The 19,229-nt window shown below is 35.8% G+C and overlaps 1 protein-coding gene across 1 annotated transcript; it reads left to right on the top strand.

The window, feature by feature from the left end:
- The first annotated feature begins 2,088 nt into the window (after nt 1–2,088).
- Nucleotides 2,089–15,217, top strand: LOC133867101 (bifunctional D-cysteine desulfhydrase/1-aminocyclopropane-1-carboxylate deaminase, mitochondrial). The gene is made up of 10 exons (XM_062303782.1): nt 2,089–2,370; nt 2,463–2,528; nt 3,377–3,571; nt 3,693–3,803; nt 5,644–5,735; nt 8,368–8,460; nt 9,960–10,017; nt 10,101–10,214; nt 12,785–12,882; nt 14,908–15,217. Exons 1-10 carry the CDS (start codon nt 2,134–2,136, stop codon nt 15,110–15,112), a joined length of 1,269 nt encoding a protein of 422 aa, XP_062159766.1. The 5' UTR covers nt 2,089–2,133; the 3' UTR covers nt 15,113–15,217.
- Nucleotides 15,218–19,229: the final 4,012 nt, after the last annotated feature.

Raw genomic sequence — 19,229 nt, 5'->3', positions numbered from 1 at the left:
ACACCGTTACATGTTGTGAAATCTAATATAGACTATGAAATTATTCCTCTTTATTTCACTTGAAATGGAGAGGATCCTATCCCGGACCAGATTTATATGAGGTAGTTAGGGATCCTCTCCATTTCAAGTGAAATAGAGATGAGTCGTTTCATTGTTAAATTCTTATTTTGTTATATTTAACGGTGTATATAATATTACGTGATGCATGCGTTGTAATATCATTTAAAACTTACAAATAAAGTGATATCATTTATATCATTAGATACAACAAAATAAAAATCTTTGTCATAAAATACTTTCATTCCATTTTAAGTCCAATTGAGATGATCATTGTCCAACTGATCCACCCACCCTTGGTCATAGGCCTTTATCAGACATCCCTTTCGCCCATCCATTTGGGCATTTTCATCGAATGCTCAATTTGGTGTGAAAGTTGCAGTGGCTTTCATGTTGTGGATTCTTTTAATTGCGTTGGTGAGTGAGATTGTAGATTTTTATTCTTATTTTTTTTTTATATATTTTTTTAGATATAACTTGCAAAAACCTACCGATTTATTACTAATTAATAAATAAATAAATAAATAATAATAATAATAAACTAGGAAGACCAGATGCTACTTCGCCTTGGAGGAGTTCAAAAGATATGATCAATAGTTAAGTGAAAGACCTGGAGGGAGGACTAAGATAAAAGAGTAGTGGTATATAAAAGGCTAAAGGATTTAGGTCCGTTTGGGTTTATGATTTAAAAATAGATATTTTAAATTGTGTGATTTGAAAAAATAATTTTTAAAAAACGCAATTAAGCGTTTGATAAAATCGCAGTTTAACTTTTAAAATTGCATGTTAGCATTTAAAATTTTGTATTTTCAAAAAAGTACACATTTATCTGCGATTTGAAAAAGCATATATTTGTTTTTTCAAATTGTATTTTTTTAAAAACATAATTGTCAAACGATTCATTTTTTACAATTTGATTTTAAATCGTATTTTTTTTTTATCTACGAAATCACAATCCCAAACATAGCCTTATACTCACTAGTGATTTTAAAATAATCGACCGTTAGCGGTTATTGAAACTCATAACCGCATTTTAGAAATGGACTTATTTTGGTATTTTGGGTCTTCCTTTAGCTTCTTTTTATGGCATATTTTAGATAGTTTTGGGCATTTATAAATAATTAGAAGGCTTTAAATTATAACAAAGCTTAATAATAATATTATTATTAATTTTTATTATTAATAACAATGAATTTTATTAAACTCAAAATGAAAATCCTATTTCAAACTCAATGAAATGACGTCGTTTTGTATGGTATTATTATTATTATTTTATATATAATAATATATATTATATATAAATATAAGAGAATGCAATTAGTTTTTTCAACCGCCTATAAAAACAGTTATACGGTAGCGTTAGTAGCTATAAACAATTAATTAGTTTTTTTTTTTAATTTTTAATTTTTAATTTTAATAAATAAGAAGTCAACTAGTTTTTAGTTTTTTAATTTTTTATAAGTAAGAAATCAGTTTTACACTCGTATATACTTTTGAACCCTTAAAAAACATTTTCTCAAATGTAGATTATGCCAAATAAATCATATTTCACATTTATGACACATTAAAATTATTTTTTCAAACTCAAGACACAAAAATACTTACCCAATTACATATGTAACATTACTAACAATTTTATTTTTTCTGAGTCTTATTCTTTCTCATAAAAAATTAAAATTATGTGGAAATGTTTTTTCATCTATTATTTTTTATTTTTAAAAAAAATTAAAGTAACTATAAATAATTAAGGGTCCGTTTGAATTTGCGATTTCAAAAAGTTCGATTTAAAATAACGATTTTAAAATGTGCAATTTTTGAAAAAGTAATTTTTAAAAACACAGTTAAGCAATTAGTAAAATTGTAGTTTAACCTTTAAAATTTAGCGTTTTTAAAAAAATATCATTATATTTACGATTTGAAATTTTTTTTTTATTTTATATTTTTAAATCGTAATTTTTAAAAACCGACATCCAAAATGAAGGACATAATCGGAATAAATAAAGAGTTACGTGTCATAGAGAAGCATTTGACTTTCTCCTTTCCTAAAGACGGCTGGCATGACGAAAACGAACTGAAATGTTGTTTTGCCGTTGGCCAGTCCGTCCTCTCAGTCCACTAGTCCCTATTCCTCCGATCAACAAGTCCTTCAGTCTCTCTCACTCTTTGACAATGGACGCCAACTCCAAAACCAGCGATGAAGATGCACCAAAGCAGCCACCGAGCTTCGACTTCCTCACCAGGAAAGCCTACGCCCCTCCTTCCTGGGCCTCCCATCTCAGCCCCATCCCCTCTCACGTCTTCTCTCTCGGCCATGTGAGCTAAATTCTCTTCTTTTTTAGTTCTATTTTTCTTGGATTCTAACTTACAAATTGGAATCATAGCAATTTGATCTTGTTCTTTATCAGCTTCCAACTCCAATCCACAAATGGAACCTTCCCAATTTGCCCAACAACACCGAGGTCTGGTTGAAGGTAATAATCCCTTTATACCTCGTCTTTGCTACTCTTTTTTAATCGTCCATTGCAATATTTGATTTTGTTCTTTTTGGTGGGTTATTGTTTTGAAAATGTTTGACTTGTTATATTCAAGGAACCAAAGTATGTTGGGGTGTGACCGTGTAATCACAGATCAACAGGACAAATTTAAATGAAAATAGAGATAAGTATTAACATGGCAATCGAAAGTTCTCTCAATTTTTGACTTATATGGCGTTGTTGATGCCCATTTGGATGAATTGAGAAATCAGAAACTGTGACAGTGTAATCACAGATCAACAAGAGAAATTTAAATGAAAATGGAGATAAGTATTAACGTGGCAATCGAAAGTTCTCTCAATTTTTGACTAATATGGCGTTGTTGATGCCCATTTGGATGAATTGAGAAATCAAAAAATCACTTAGGTTAAGTTTCAGTATTTTGAGAGTTTGGTTTTGGGCCAGTGTTAGTTGCCCATGAAATATTGGAAGAGTGCATTTCATATGCATGCATATGATTTGCTTGAAGCTTTTATTCTATTGCATTACATTATTTTTTTTCGTCTTTTACCCTGAAAGCATTCTTAATTGTTTCTGTTGTCTTTCTCATTTTATTTTGGTCATAATTTTAAAGCTAGTCCTTTTGGGGTGTATGTGTGGATACCAAATTTTATTATGTGGTCAAAAGAAGAAGAAAATGAAGGGGAACTATGGACTGTTTGCACCTATGAGCAATCTAAGCACAAATGGCGATCTTGATATAATGTATTGAAGTTTGAGATGACCCTTGGATATCTTCTTCAATTTCATGGTTTTCACTGACAGAAAAATTTGCAATTCTATAGCGTGATGATCTTTCGGGAATGCAATTGAGTGGGAACAAAGTCAGAAAATTGGAATTCTTGATGGCAGATGCCGTGGCGCAGGGTGCTGACTGTGTCATCACAATCGGAGGCATCCAAAGCAACCACTGCCGTGCAACTGCAGTGGCTGCAAAGTATCTAAATCTTGACTGTTTTCTTATACTACGAACCTCTAAGGTCAACTATTTTATTTTTGAACTTTCCCCTCTCCCTTGAAAAAATATCTCATGTAAAATTTGCCTATTCTTGAATAAGTGTTTGGCACCCTTGTTGCTAATTATCTCTTGATAAACTGCAGGTCCTTGTGGACCAAGATCCTGGATTGACCGGCAATCTCCTGGTTGAGCGTTTAGTTGGAGCTCATATCAATCTTATTTCCAAAGAAGAATATGCCAAAATTGGAAGTGAGGTTTGTCAGTTTCTTTTTTGTTCTGAGCTATGACATATTGATGCATGTTTAGTTACGTAATCATTACTGCATGCACTATTGGATAGTTTATTGATGTGTTCTAACTCCGCTGTTACTACTATTAATATCTCAAGTTGAAGTCTGAAGCTGAAAGGTGTTTGTTTAAGTGATACTTTTGCTAGACTTATTTAAAAAACTACAACTTAAGCAATATGTATGGTTGACATGGATTGTATTTTGTTTGGACAATGAGAAATGTTTGGTTTCCATCTTTTGCCCATCTCTTGTCCATCTCCATATAAGAAATGGGCAAATCAACCATTGAATATGTGGGACAGATTATAGATTTACAAAAGAGATGGGTAAAAGATGGGCTGGATGTGTCATGTGTGTCATCTCTCTTGGACAATACCAAAAGCGCTAGTTGACCCTTTTTAGTTACAGTAATATGGATATGCATAAGACTAAGGTCTGAATGAAAATCCTTGTTCAAGGATGTGAATCTTTCTTTCCTGGTTAATGATACAGAGAGAAGAAAGCTTCTCCCTCGGGAGAATGGAAGATAATAGTTGAGATTAGATTAGATTCACCTCCCCACCTCCCTCCTGCGCCCACCTTTTTTTTCTGCGGAACATCTTCCATGCATATGGATTAAAATTTCTTTTACAAGGCTTGAGTAATGAATGTAGCTAAGGATGCAATTAAAAATATCCAGTTCAAGTTAGAATGCTATGTCTTATTTTCTCTCTCTCTCTCTCTCCCTCCTAACAAAAGGGTAATGAATGTTGTGGTAGTATTGCATTGAAGTATCCTTACCCATATCTAGTTCACAATTAACTTGAAACATTTTGGAATGGATTTATTCATTTGGAAAAAAAGTTATGTCTTAAAAAATTTAAGAGGTCATATATGTAATGTATCTAGATATAAAAGAACTTTAGACTAGTACCCAATGTTTGCCCCATAAAGGTCTGGTACTAGAAGGGAAATTTAAATACGATTTTTCACTTTTGGCAATTCTGCATGAAGTTGCATTTTAAGGTTATGTTTGGGTAGAAGGAAGAGGGTAAGATGGCAAAAGGGATATCCTTTGGTTAAGTGGTGAAACAGAGAGGGAAGAAAATGGAGTGAGCCCCCTTACCTTTGGGTCCACCATTTTGTTTTCTTCCAATGGGGAGGAAATGGAGGGAAGAAGAGAGAAGAAGAGTCTATTTCAATCTTTAATATGGGGCCCTTCATTTCCTTTCCTTCTTATTTTTCTCACTCAACTAAGCACCTAAATTGAAATTTACTTTCCTTTCTTAGCACTTGTCCCAAAAGCCTAAGGCGATGAGAAACGGTGAATTTAATTTAACCATTATTCTAACACCCTCTCCTTACATATGCACATGGGTTCCTTCTCAATAAGTAGGGTCCAACATGTGGAGCTTTTGAATTTAAATGGGAGGTATAGAGTGGAGGCAAAATTTATATTTCTTCTTCTGTCCAGACCTTTGTGTTGAATGATCATGGTTAATTTATATATTGTGTAATGCTCTAGCTGATGGATAGGTTGGCCATGCCATATAATGTTGTTTTCTTTCACTATTCTACATTCATCCATTTTGCTTTTGACTGTTGGTGTGGCTTTATGTGGCTGAACTCATGTAGTGGAATTTGTGTTACCTCAATCAAATTGCTCAGATAATGCATTATTGACTAAATTATTATTGACTCATGTAAGTTACATGTGACAAACTGTATTATGTTGCATACAATATTCATTTTTTCATATTGATTAACTGAATTTTTCCATTGCAAATACTTTTAGTGATTTTCTTTGTTCTTCTGAATTTCTCAGTCTCTTACTAATCTCTTGAAAGAAAAGTTGCTAAATGAAGGGAGAAGGCCATATGTTATTCCTGTCGGTGGATCAGACTCCCTAGGGACCTGGTGAGATTGGGTTGTTGATTTCTATGTTATTTTATTTTTCCATTTGCATTCTATTGTTTGGGAGAAGTAATTTTGTCAATTGAAAATTATAGTCGGCTTTCCTTGTAAGCTACTTGTTATTGTGAAATCTTATGTTTTATTCTGTATCAGTAAACTGTTCTCTGGTCCAAAACCATTGGAATATGTCTGATATCTGAAAAAAGGCTTGGCAAAGCATATAACCTGACTTTAAATGATTTTTGGTTATGCTGCAAATCTCATGACCATGAGTGGCTCAAGGGATGATAGAAATGTCAAGTGTGACTTTCGTGACTTGAGAGTCTAGCTGGAGTGTCTGAGAGGGGAGATGGACCATTTAATTGAAAGTTTGGACGTGGGCTTGGGTCATTATGGGTCGGAGGATAAAGTCAGCCCAGTGGGGGCCAACAATTTAGTAGTTTTCATATTACAGTAGTATGGAAGAGGGTTCTGTCCTACCTAATGTGGTATATATAAAGAGAATGAAATGATCGAAGTTTTGAAGACTATGAAAGGGTGGTGGTGGAATTAAAGGCCTTTTTCTTCAATACCCTTAGACAGCCGCCGATGATTGCTTTCATTTTTCTAGCTTTCATGATTTTCTTGATTTTTCTTTTTTCCTTTCTTGGTTAGGTGTTTTTCTTGTATATTTCTTGTGTACTTGGGTTGTGCCCTTTGGCCTTGCGATTACTAATGAATTAGCACCAGTGATGAAAAGAGAGTAGGACGGAGGCTCTCCATTTTTACCTAAATGTAATATAATTTTCCAGTTTTTCTGTGATGCTGATTAGAGAAGTTGGCATTTGTAGAACCCACTTAAAATTCTGGAATTCTAGGAAATTTAGCTCCTTTGGTAGGATTATTGTACCCTAATCTTGGGAATTCTATTTTTTAATTTATGTGTGCTCGTGTTTTTCATTTTTCCCACGATAACTGCAGTGAGGGCCAAAGTGGAAAGAAATATTTGGATTGACATACATATCTAGATATATTGCTACAAGGAAGTGGTGTGTTTGTAGTCGGGTATATGGCTTGACAAACTGTTTAGTCTCTTAGGAGGTTATTCTTATTCTTTAATTTTTCTTTTTTTTTTTTGGGGGGGGGGGGGGGGGGGGGGGGGGGGAGTTTGGACACGTTCCAAAAGTAGGATGCACTTTGTGGCCATTCTGAAGTTTTAAGTGGTCTGGTGATTAGGTGCTTTGTCTTTGTTCCAATTGAAGAACTGGGGTGATTAAGAATTTCCAGATCTCATCAACTTGCTAGAACTTCTGTATCTGAATTGCTCTAGGGTGCAGTTAGGGGGAAGGAGGTACTCTGTCCTTGCGACCGTAGGTGTTCTCCAAGCTACTTATTGGTTTCAAGCAAGCATCAATGGGAAAGGAGTGCCAACTTTTTTCACTGCTTCTTTCTCCTGATTTATGACTATCTATGTCAATATCTTGTTGGATGAGTTTTTATGAGGAGACAATTCGACCAAAGGTTATGGCAGGTGCACTTGTTGTTTCGTTGAAGAGCCAATTGTTCATTCTTTAGTTGTTGACTTGCATCAATTCTTCGGTCTTGTGCTTTGTTGAATGGTGAAAACTCTTTAACAAATGAACTACTTTATGGTCTCATAAAGTAACACTCTTTAATAGCTGATAGGAAATGATAAATTTAATCACTTAATCAAATATTCTAACACTCTCTTTTATGTGTGGGCTCAAACTCCTTAATAAGTGAGGTCAAACACATGAATATTTAATTGAAATGAGAAATGAATGACAGAAACAAGGTTCGAATTCAGGATCTTTGTTCTGATACCATGTTAAATCGCCACTTATCAAGAAAACTTAAGCCGATAATGAATGATAAATTTAATCATTTAATTAATATTATAACACTTGTAAATCTTTTCAGTTTTTGGTTTGTGAGAGGGAAGATTCCACTTTTTATGGTTTGCGTACACGGAAGGAAAAATAACATTGGACAATTTAGTAGTGTTTTTTATGACTGCAGTTTGCTGTAAAGCGGTGATGGTGAAAAGCTTTTCAACCTGGTGAAAGCTCATAATACCCTAGGTTTCAGAGGACTTTTCAATTAGGTTTCTGAATAATGATTGGGCTGATTTGATTTTCTCAAGAGGTTTAGTTTTAATTGTCTTCTTATTTGTTTCCTCTTTTCCCTTTTTTTTTGTTGGTAGAGTTTGGGGTTGTAGGGGGAGTTTGAGACCTAGGTGCTCCACTCGTGTTTTTTAGGGCCCTACAATGAAAGTCAGTTTTAGTTACCCTTGAGTCGGTTTTAGTTACATTTGACTTGCCCTTGGGTGCTCTCCTATTGGTTCCTTTTGGGTATTTGGGTTCACCCTTTTGCATCTCTTTTAATAAATTACATTAAGAAGTTGAAAAAGGATCTGGGTTACTACTTGCCAATTTTTCTTATTGGTTTCTCTCTTTCTTCCTTTCTTTCTTTTTGGTGTGTGCCTATGCAATTCCCTTCAAACTCAAACTTCTAACCACTCTCTCTTAATGAGTTCCGTTATTTTTTTCCCAAAGTTTCCTCGATTTCTTATTCAAATGTTATTATAATTGCTGTCTGCATTCTACCTTTTTACATGCGATATTGTACTGTTCAGGGGCTATATTGAAGCGATCCGGGAGATTGAGCAGCAGCTTCAGACTGGGACTGGCAAAATAAAATTTGATGATATTGTTGTAGCATGTGGCAGGTTCCACTCTACTCCATCTGTCAGTTTTTGCTGCTATCAGTGATGTTTTTTTCCCCTTTAAGCTTCTGTCTATCTTTATCTGGTGTAATACTGATGTTGCATAGCCCTTTAGTTCTAAGATTAGGGGCTGCCTACAATCTGAATGGGTGGGCTGAAGGCATTGAAGTTTGGTTTTATGGTTTAGAAAGCTAATTTGATAATTATTGAGAGAAAAGGGATTGTTATGTTTGGAAGAGATACATGGGTTAGGCATTCTTTGTGTGGACGGTGGCATTAGGGAAAATCTTGACTTTGGGTAACCCAAGGAAGTGGAATGTCATAGTGGTGGATTGGTGTTGAATGTGCAAGAAGAATGGGGAGTCCATTGATCACCTTCTTCTTCACTGTGAAATGACAAGATATTTATGGAGTTCGATTTTTCGTCATTTTGGTGTTGATTGGGTTATGCCTTGAAGGGTAAAAGAGTTGTTGGCTAGTTGAAGAGGTCAGGTAGGAAGTTGTAACATTTTGGAAGTGTGGAGGATGACGCCTTTGTGCTTAATGTGGTGTATTTGGAGAGAGCGGAATGTAAGGTGCTTTGAAGATCGTGAGATTTCAGTCGTAGAGCTAAAAAATATTATGTTCAAATCTCTTTATACTAGGGTTATGCCCCTTAGCGCTTTCAAGGAGGTTGAAATACTTATCCCAAAAAAAAAAAAAAAGAGGAAGAAAAAGTGAGATCGCAGAAATTTTCTAGGAATCATCTTTTAGGAGTTGTGTGCTAAAATTGGGGTTTGAGAGTAATTCTTCCTCCAGATGTGCCTTCTTATATGATCCCTTTCAAAGCCATTGGTTTGGTTAAACAATCAGACTCAGCTAGAAAATTCATGCCAGAACTACTCCTAGTAAACATCCCTGAATCCAGATAGGTGTTCTTAAAGTCCGCTACCAAATCATAGATCTTCCAGAAAAGACTGAAGCAAATTAACTCACTCAGGACTGGTTGTCAAAGAAGAGGTTGAGGCCAACGTCCTGGTTAGAAGACTATTAATCCAGACCATTTGTGTAAGCATTCAAAGGCTCTCTATAGAGTCAACTCAAACAGGCTTTCAAAATTCCGCAAAGCACTAAATATCTGACTTTATGAATTTTAAAGAGTAACAAAAGAGTATCATTTTTGGGGTTCAGAATACATGGGCACTAGAAAAGCTCCCTGTATACCTTTGGATTTGTTTCAATTATTTCCTCTTTAGTTTTTTCACAAATATATTTGTTCTTTTAGTGACTCATTTGCAGTAACAATGACTTCACTGAGTTGGATTTGAATTTAGTTTAATTCTATAAACTCTGCCTTTTATAATAGCAAACATTTTGTAGGGCGTTTTACCATCAAAGAAATGACTATTCATCTTTCATATCGTTTATTTTTGGGAATTTGAAAGAATACTGTGATGCAGAAAATATGAGAGTTGATGATTGTACTGATACCTCACTAATACGTAATTTTTATTGATTTTCAGCGGGGGTACAATTGCTGGTCTGTCGTTGGGATCATGGCTGAGTACATTGAAGGCAAAGGTTTGTCCTTCTTAATGTATTTTCTCTTTTGCTGTTCTTGAACGTGCCAATTAATTTCAGTTCTATGTTTCACTTATTTGTAGGTTCATGCATTCTCTGTTTGTGATGACCCCGATTACTTTTACGACTTTGTTCAAGGCCTACTCAATGGACTTGAAGCAGGTGTTGACTCACGTGATATTGTTAACATTCAAAATGTGAGTTTTTAATTATATTAACACAGGTCTTTTATGAGAATATTATGCTGTTTCATTTCTGAGCTTGCTGTCATTTGCCGTCTGCATTCTAGAAATGCATAAATTAAAATGTGACTACATATATTCACTTTTGTTGAATTTATAGTGTTTGCATGAGTTGGAGATCTTTCTTGGTGGCATGTATTACTTGTAACGTGACTGAGTGAGCTTGCTGTAGTTTGCCTATTTAAGAAGTTCACTTACCAGAAGGGCAGACTACAAATTTTACCTACATTCAACATAGCACGTGTGTCATTGAGAGAGAGAGAGAGAGATCTTTTTTTATAGACATGTATTATAGGGCTGCACTCATTTCAGTTTGAGAGAGAGAGAGAGAGAGACAGTTTTTTGTTGACATGTATCATAGGGCTGCACTCATTTCAGTTTGCCTGCTGGTTTTTGTTTTACATAAATGCTAAGGAAACTAAAATTTTTCATCTTTTTTAATGTAGTAAGGGTGGGTGGGTATGTGGGGCACACACCTGTACCTATACACTTGAAGGATAGTCTCGGGTATTCTTGAACTTTTCCTTTTTCTTTTTATTGTTAATTATTTTATCTTTTCCTTTTTCAATTATTTTTTTCTTTGTATTGGGCCCTCATGGAAATCTTTGATTTCTAGCTATCTGGAAAATTAACGTTGAAGTGGTATGTTTTGTATTTTATTGGTAAGTTACGCAATGACCCAATAGATATTGAAGCCACAACCTCATCCTCTATCATTTTTGATTGGCATGTCGAGTTCTCTCATTCATTCATTCTCTCTCTCTCTCTCTCTCTCTCTTGTCCCTGCTTGGGGGTAGGGGTTGTATTCCCATAAATTTTGGGCTTCTTTAGTAACATGTTGGAAAGACTTTTCTCTTTTTAAACACAAAAACACATGCTCTGTTTATTAATGTATTTTGGGGGGTATTTTTTGCTTTTTGTTTGAAAAAGCATTTTAATGTGATGTAAAGGCAAAAACTATTTTTGTGTTTTTAGGAGTATTTTGTGTTTAGGTTGTTTGTTAATGTTTTTGTTTTGAGAAGAGAGAACAAAAGACAGGAAGCTAGAATTTTGACAAATGGAGCCACACTTTTTGAAAATAGGTTACTAAACGAAACATTTTTCAAACAAAGCACAAAACACTCTTAAAAAATAATTTTAAGAAATGGAGCCACACTTTTTTGAAAACAGGTTACTAAACGAAACATTTTTCAAACAAAGCACAAAACACTCTTTAAAAAATAAAACACAACACAATACTTTTTAGAAAACTATCCTAAAAATATTTTGAGAAAGCACATACTTATTTTTTCAGGTATGGAGGTTGGCTTGTTATTTGTGAAAAATAAATAAATAAATTATTAGTATTTTTTTTTAAAAAAAATAGAAGGTATCTGCACGATGGAGGAGAGGGGTGCTGCAGCGGGAGGGTGTGGCCATGCAACGGCCCCTAAAGGGACATAGTGGCCAAGAGGGTGTGGATGGCCGCCACTAAGTTTTTTTTTTAACAAAAAATAACAATAAAAATTCAGGCCATCCTTTATCTTTAGTTTCTTTGGTTTTGGAAATACCTAGATTTTTTGCTTTTTAGAAACGTTAAAACACACTTTTCTAGTAGTTTATCAAACAATTTTCTTGTGTGAAGCCCACAGACAATACTTTTCAAATGTGAAACCTATTGAAAACACTTACTCAACTTTCTATCACATCAAGAACTCTTTTCAATTCAAAACACACAAAACCTTTTTCAAAACACTTACCAAACATACACTATATAAGCCTATTCTGGAAGATTTGGGTTTGTGATTTTCTTGCAAACTAATGATCAAACCCTGAAAAATCACACTGTGATAGCTCCCAGAATTAGAGTTAAATTCTAAAAGAAACAATACGCACGTTAGTTGTAGATATGCTCCCTTCGGGTGGGAGTAACCACATACAAGTGTAACAAGACTGAATTCTCCCCCTCTTCCACCGGCAACAACACTTCTTAAATAATAAAGACTCCCCTAGCTAGACACGTACTATCAAACATCAACTACATTACAGTTAGATTAATGCTAAATGTCACCCAATATCTCCTTGTGTCCTCCTAAAGTTGATGTGGCTTTTAAACTTACCATTGAATCAAAATCCAATAGTGATTTTGAAAACTACATCAATTTTGGAAAACACAAGGACGACATGCGTCTTACATTTAGCATTACTCTTACAGTTAACTCTCCTAGACACGTACTAGCAAGCACTCACTTCTAGTGATACGTCCCTTGTTTCAGCCTCCACGAATAGATTTGAAGCCTACGTTTTTCGGCCTCCACAAAGAGACGTTTTGGCAGTTTTTTCGTGCCTATCACACTGTTCTTTAATGACAATCCTTTAAGATGCTGTGTATGCTATAGATTTAATGAGCTATGACGCACAGACACAGACCCATGATGCACACAAGCACATATTATCTAGGAAAATTTGCTTACAATAATAATCAGCATGAGAATGCTGGTTGATTGATTATAAAAACAAGTAATCAGATTCTTATCTCCCTACAGGCCAAAGGGCTGGGCTATGCAATTAACACCTTGGAGGAGCTTAAATTTGTCAAGGAGGTCGCTGCAGCCACTGGTGTTGTTCTTGATCCAGTATACAGGTATGCATAATATTTTGCAATGCGTCATATTTTTTCTCCATATAGATGCTTAGTACAGGAGAATCTCAACTCATAAGACAACTTTTTGGCTAGAGAAAAGTTTAATTTCTTAAGGGGAAAACAATGCCTTATGTCAGAGCTTATATGGAATATTGGTGTGGGAGAGTTGTATTGGCAGTGGTGATACCCCTGACGCACGTCTCAACTTTCAAATACTGAAGTACAGCTAATCGTAAAAGAAATACTCCAATGATCCAATCAATTAATAGTTTCCCAATAAGAAGAGAAATTCCTGCTTCAAAGCTTTGATTAGAGGACTGAGCTCTCTTCTTTTTACACCCTAAATCGTTAGCAATTAGTCGTTTGGTCAATGTATGCTTCAAAGGGTCTCTCTCTCTCTCTCTCTCTCTCTCTCTCTCACCACATTACAGTGTCATGGGGCAATTTTTCTTGAATTTTCCTTTGCCTTGTGATGGCAGTCAGTATTCCAATACTTAGTCTCTGCCTACACACACACACAATGCACGCACAAGAATTACGTGAAAACTCCTAGCCTTTGTTCAACAAATTGATCGGTACAAAGGACAGATCAAGGCCCCTGCAACCTTCGTGTCCTCAATCATCTTGCCACCAACGCTTACAATATTTTTCCACGCATAACAGAGGCTAGCACACTTCACATTCTGTTTTACACACTAGAGTCTAGATACAAAGATTTCTCTCATCCTTGGGGCAGTTTCTTATCGAGTAACTGCCCCTCAATGTTTGGGAGCAAGACAAGTAAGATTGCCATGTCTTATAACTGCATTCATGGACTGTCTCAATGCCTTGCTGCTAGTCTCATGCTTGTCTAGTTATTTCAAATAACTATTGATAACTGCTTTTCCATGGGCTGCCAGTCACATGCGTTGGAGCATGCATGACAAACCATTTGTCCAAGAGCTTTTGTAACTGGCTTCAACACTCTCTAACTGACACTGATGTGCACATAGCACAATCTGCCTCGCCTGCATGCTTGTGTGCCCATACTCGTGTATTTGTTACTTGTGCTCAAAACACACTCACTATGATCCATGTGCGAGGTTGTGCATGCATAGATTACTTTCTGCACATAGCACGCCACACATCCATTCGCAACGCATAGCACACTCGCACCACGAGCATGCGGCATACTAACACATCAGCAACATACTATCATTCAAAGAGTACCAGTGGCCACAACATATAGAGGCCCATGTTGTGTTAAGCCCAGGGCACTGCTCCCACATGCATCCATCAAGATAGGCTACTCCCATACCCGACATATGCACCTCGCAGGAACACAGTAGGCTACATCCCAACAATCTATGCTAGGGCTAACTTGGAGCCAATACATGGCACACCAAGCCATCCTCGACACCCTGCTGGCAGCATTATATACCTTCTTCCACCAAGCTCCAACTCGGTGCAAGCGCATGCCTCCATGCATTTAGATTGCATGGTTGGCATGGATAGAAGCTACCACCGCATGTTACCACCATTGTCATCGAGTCAAGGGTCTGGCACACGGTAGGATTATTGTTGAAAGGTTCCTCTACACATGAAACTGCCAACCATGCAAGCTAATGGCCGGTGTAATAATGTCTAGTCTAGTTATTGAGCATTTCTTTCAGCATAACATGGTCTCTTTTAGGACGGGGGTAATTGATAGTCACACACAGTGGTTAATTATTGGAAATTATATTGCAACAACGGGAAAAAAGCTATTTCTTGACTGTTTGGATTCTGAATGAAACAAGGTTATTGTTAACCCTGATGTTATTTTGTTTTGTTGTTAGTTTGTTTCCCCCTTCTTGTTTGGTTTCATGTGAAGATTTAATAAAAGAGTTCACCTATGTTAGTTGAGCAGAAGTTTCAACTGATTCCTATGTACATATTATTGTTTCTGATGAGAAGATTGTTGATTCGATTGATATTTTGTTGTGGGTAAGCATAAGCATAATTGGTTTGAATGATATTTTCCCTTATTTGGTTGTTTCATTGTAGTGGGAAAGCTGCTTATGGGATGATAAAAGACATGGTTGAGGATCCTAAGAAGTGGGAAGGGAGAAAGGTCCTCTTCATACACACAGGTGGACTCCTAGGGTTGTTTGACAAAGTTGAGCAGATGGATTCATTTGCAGGGAATTGGTGTCGAATGGATGTCCACGAAAACGTTCCTCGCAAAGATGGCACTGGAAAAATGTTCTAGAGAAGCAAAACAAACATTTCAAGTGCTTTGTACTGATGCATGTAAAATACTCCTATATTTACATTCATATATAATGGATCTATAACGATTCTGGAGGGAGTACAATCTTTTTTTTTTTTTAATAATCCCAAGGGTGCTCAATCGGTTTGGAATCACGCTTCATAAAGCGAAAACAACTAATTCGGATAACCTGAAGTTTTGCCATTCTTTCTTCGGGAGCTCGAAGAACTTCTCGACTTCACAAATTCAATCTAAGAAGTGTTTTTTAATACACATTCCCATTAAATGTGGGAATATCAGCTTTTACCTATATTCATTGATATCGATTCTTAGTCCATGAACAACATCGTTGGAATTTGCTTCATTTGCCTCCTTATGTTGTTGGACATCATATTTGTCCGAATTCTTTCAAATTCAGGCAAATGATTGTGGAAGGCTATTTATAGGACTCATCTGACCAAATAAAAATTAGATTGTTCAATCATTTATCTGGTTAGATGGGTTCTATAAGTGATGTCTCACAATCACATGCGAGTGAATTCTCTCAAATTCGAACAAATAATTTGGGAGCCCTCAGCCAAACGAGTATTTTATAGAGAGTCGACAAGGAATTCCATAAATAACTGCCATTTTGATCCTCTGGTACAACTTGATGAATTTAATAGATCCTTTTAGGAGGCCCCCCTATTAGTAAGCTTGGATCGAACCTATCCCATTTTTACAGTGCGATGGTTGGCTATTCACGGACTTGCTATACCTACCGTTTCTTTTTTGGGGTCAATATCAGCAATGCAGTTCGCTAATACTAATCTAATAAGTGAAGTAGCCGTCGTTTGACCAATTGGCTTAGGCACCAGACTGCTCGTGCCCGCCCATTGTCTCGCCCTAAATGGAATGGCTCTCTTAGTTATGTTGCGCCCTAACCCGAGTCCCCACGTCCGCTCTTTTCCACCCACAACCCAAGATGTTGGCTTTGCCAACACAACATTAGGGTCGTCCCCTTCATTCTATGCTAACCCTAGCACAGAATAGGGTAGGATTGGTATAACGATTTTATATCATATTAATAAAGGTGAAAGCTTAGTTCTACTTTGTTCAAGTGATTTTGTCAAAGCCACAGAAAGGAGAAGGGCCTTTTCAGCAGGCTGATAAATGAATGTGAATAGCACAATGAGAAAAGAATTATGATCGTTAGAATGCCACAACAAGATCTTAATCTTTATCCTTTTCCTTGTAAGTCAAAAACAAACCCGAATGTGCTGTTTCACCCCTATTCTTGAAAGCTTTCTTCCTTGATTCTAATACCAAGGAAGAAGATGGCCAACCTCTCTTGCTTGATATTCTTCTTTCAGATAGTATTCTATCTTCCCTATCCGAGTAGGTCGTTTCCACTCATTGAAGATTTTATTATATTCCCCAGTTGACCTTTTTTTGTTGATAGAATCTTCAATGAATGGAAACAAGCCACCTTACTAAGAAAGGTGCTTGTTGAATAAGGTCGGCTTTCGAGCCCAAGCCCAAAATATAGGTTGGGTGCTTGAGCGGATGTTTCTCATATCGAACAAGGCTTTTCTGTGCTTTGCATTGTACTAGGGTATATAAATAAGTGCATATATTCAAACATTACTTTATGTTAAATTACCACTTGTCCCAAAAGCTTAAGCTGATAGGAAGAGGTAAATTTAATCACTTAATCAATACATTAACACTTCCTCTCACGTGTGGGCTCAGACTTTCTTTTAATAAGTGAGGCCCAACACGTGGAATATTTAATAGAAATGGGAGTAAATGACGGAGTCAAGGTTCGAGTTCAGGACCTTTGGCTCTGATACCATATTAAATTATAACTTATCTCAAAAGCTTAAACTGATTGGAAGAAGTAAATTTAATCACTTAATTAATACTTTAACATTTTAAAGGCTTAAAGTGTCTTGAGCCTTGAAAATGCCAATTACACTTTCTCTTTTTGCCATGTGGGACTCACTTCATTCAATGCTCTTTAAAAGCTTCCATTTAAAACATTTCCAAAACACAAAATAAGATATATACATATTAATTTGAAAATGCTTTAACATAAACACTGTGGGACGAAAATATAATTTCTAATATTACTCTTTTTAAAATAATCTCTAAGAGTGGCCGCCTGTATAGGGATTCAATTATTAAAATCCTCCCCTCATGCCAAACTAGACCCTTAACCATTAAACCAGACTTCAATTTTAACAAGAGCCCCATGGCACATGGCCAACTGGCCCCTAGTCTTGAAAACAAATCTGAAAAATTAAATTTTCAAAGAGTAAAGGTTTCCTTATCTATCAAAACAAAGCATGTTGCTGGCTTGATGCTAATGAATTTGGACCCAAATTTTTTTCCTTTCCAATCTATATTCTTTTCCTCCAACCTTTGAAGCCAAGTTGAAGGTTGGGTTTGTAGTTTCAAATTTCAAAGTTTATTTGTAACGCAACCAAAGTAATAAGTTTTTCTTGGAAGCAAAATAATCCAAATTATCTCATTAAATTTTTGATTAGTAACTTAGTATCTATTTCGGCCCTATTAAGTATTTGTGTTTGGAAATTAGTAGATTAAAACAAATTAATATAAGCATCGTAATTATTGAGTCATGGCGTCTGTCTATTGAAGATATCCAAAATGTTTTAAAAATTATTAAGAATATGTTACGTGAATGATTTATCAAATACGGAATATGATAAATTGTTAGGTTCTGAGAGAACCTAGACCTTTTTAAGTTATGTGGGAAACCTAAACTTTGGTGTTAGAACAGTTTTCAGTCTGGTGACGTGTAGATCTTTGATTCGTCGTGTTCTTCGTAATCTGCAAGGAAGAACAAACAATGGGTTAGAGGGGGAGTCTCCTGACGTCCCTTCTCCGATGCCTAAGTCAGTGGGCCATTTTGAAGTGCATTGAGAGTCGAGAGTTTAATATATTTTTAGTATATATCAGAGTGTATTTTGTACCAGGGGTAGCAGCCTATTTATAGGCACATAGTTATCAACCGCATTGTTCCACCTTCATGTCATGGCCGAGTGGGACCCTTAGTGGGATAAGATAGAGGTTGAGTGGGAGAGTGGGGGAGTGGGACACTTACTCTTCATAGGATATTTGAATCATGTATCTTATTCCATGTGTTCCAAATATAGCCTTCAAGTGTTATAGGATTCTGTTAAATCCTAGTGACTAAGCGGGTCAAGTTGGGCTAGCAAGATCAATTGGGCCCTGGTTCGGGTATAAGCCCATTTGCCTAGGGGATGATAATTTCTCCAATACTTAGGTTATGAAGGAAACCTAGACCTTAGATTCTAAGGGAATCTAGAAATTTTTATACACAAGGCTTGAGATTAATTTTCTTCTTCTTTATTCATTCAATGACATCGCTTAAATAGAAGGGATACACGACTTAGACTTGGACTATAACTCATTAATGACACCTACTTTGAGATAACTCACACTCAGTTAGGAGATAACTCCTACACTACTTAGAGTTACACCCCTTACACACAAATAAATGCAAGACTCTAACATTTGATTCTAACACCACACTGACACTAATAATAAAGATAAAGCAAACTACAATATGTAATCAACTACATGACTACCATATATAATCTGACTGCAACACTGACATATAATAAAAAATATAAGAGTAGATACTAACTATCTAATGCAACACTGACTTCACAACAAAAGTAGATACTATGGCATGCTAATCACTTGCACTTTATTATCATAAGAGAATATCTACCAAGTATTCCTCAAATTTCAATAATTGTTTTCAAATTAAATGAAAAAGAATTTGATATAGCAGTACGAGTAATGTTATATGTCACTCTTACCCTCCCTAAAGCCTATGTGGCACGGTCCTCTTTATTAGAAAAATCATTCTCCATGCACCAAATGCTATAGAAGACCACGCCACATAGGCTTCAAGAGGATGAAAGGGGATGTGAGGGTGACGTATAATGTCATTACTCTATATCATTATTCATGAAAAAGAATGAAGTATTGATTAATTTGACAAAATCTTTGTGATTTAATTTGAAAACAATAATTGAGATTTGAGAGAATTTCTAGAAATTCTATGGAATCCTAATCTTGTTTG

The sequence above is a fragment of the Alnus glutinosa genome, chromosome 4 (genome assembly GCF_958979055.1).
Source record: "Alnus glutinosa chromosome 4, dhAlnGlut1.1, whole genome shotgun sequence".
Lineage (NCBI taxonomy): Eukaryota > Viridiplantae > Streptophyta > Magnoliopsida > Fagales > Betulaceae > Alnus > Alnus glutinosa.
The sequence above is the reverse complement of the archived record's forward strand: the minus strand, read 5'-3'. Positions and strand labels throughout refer to the sequence as shown.

What these genes read in the sequence shown, in the direction of transcription:
- LOC133867101 (XM_062303782.1), top strand. Translation starts at nt 2,134, where the DNA reads ATGTTGTTTTGCCGTTGGCCAGTCCGTCCTCTCAGTCCACTAGTCCCT. An exon ending in ACACCGAGGTCTGGTTGAAG is followed by an intron (nt 2,529 to 3,376) that starts GTAATAATCCCT and finishes GCAATTCTATAG; the next exon opens with CGTGATGATCTTTCGGGAAT. An exon ending in ATTGTTGTAGCATGTGGCAG is followed by an intron (nt 8,461 to 9,959) that starts GTTCCACTCTAC and finishes ATTGATTTTCAG; the next exon opens with CGGGGGTACAATTGCTGGTC.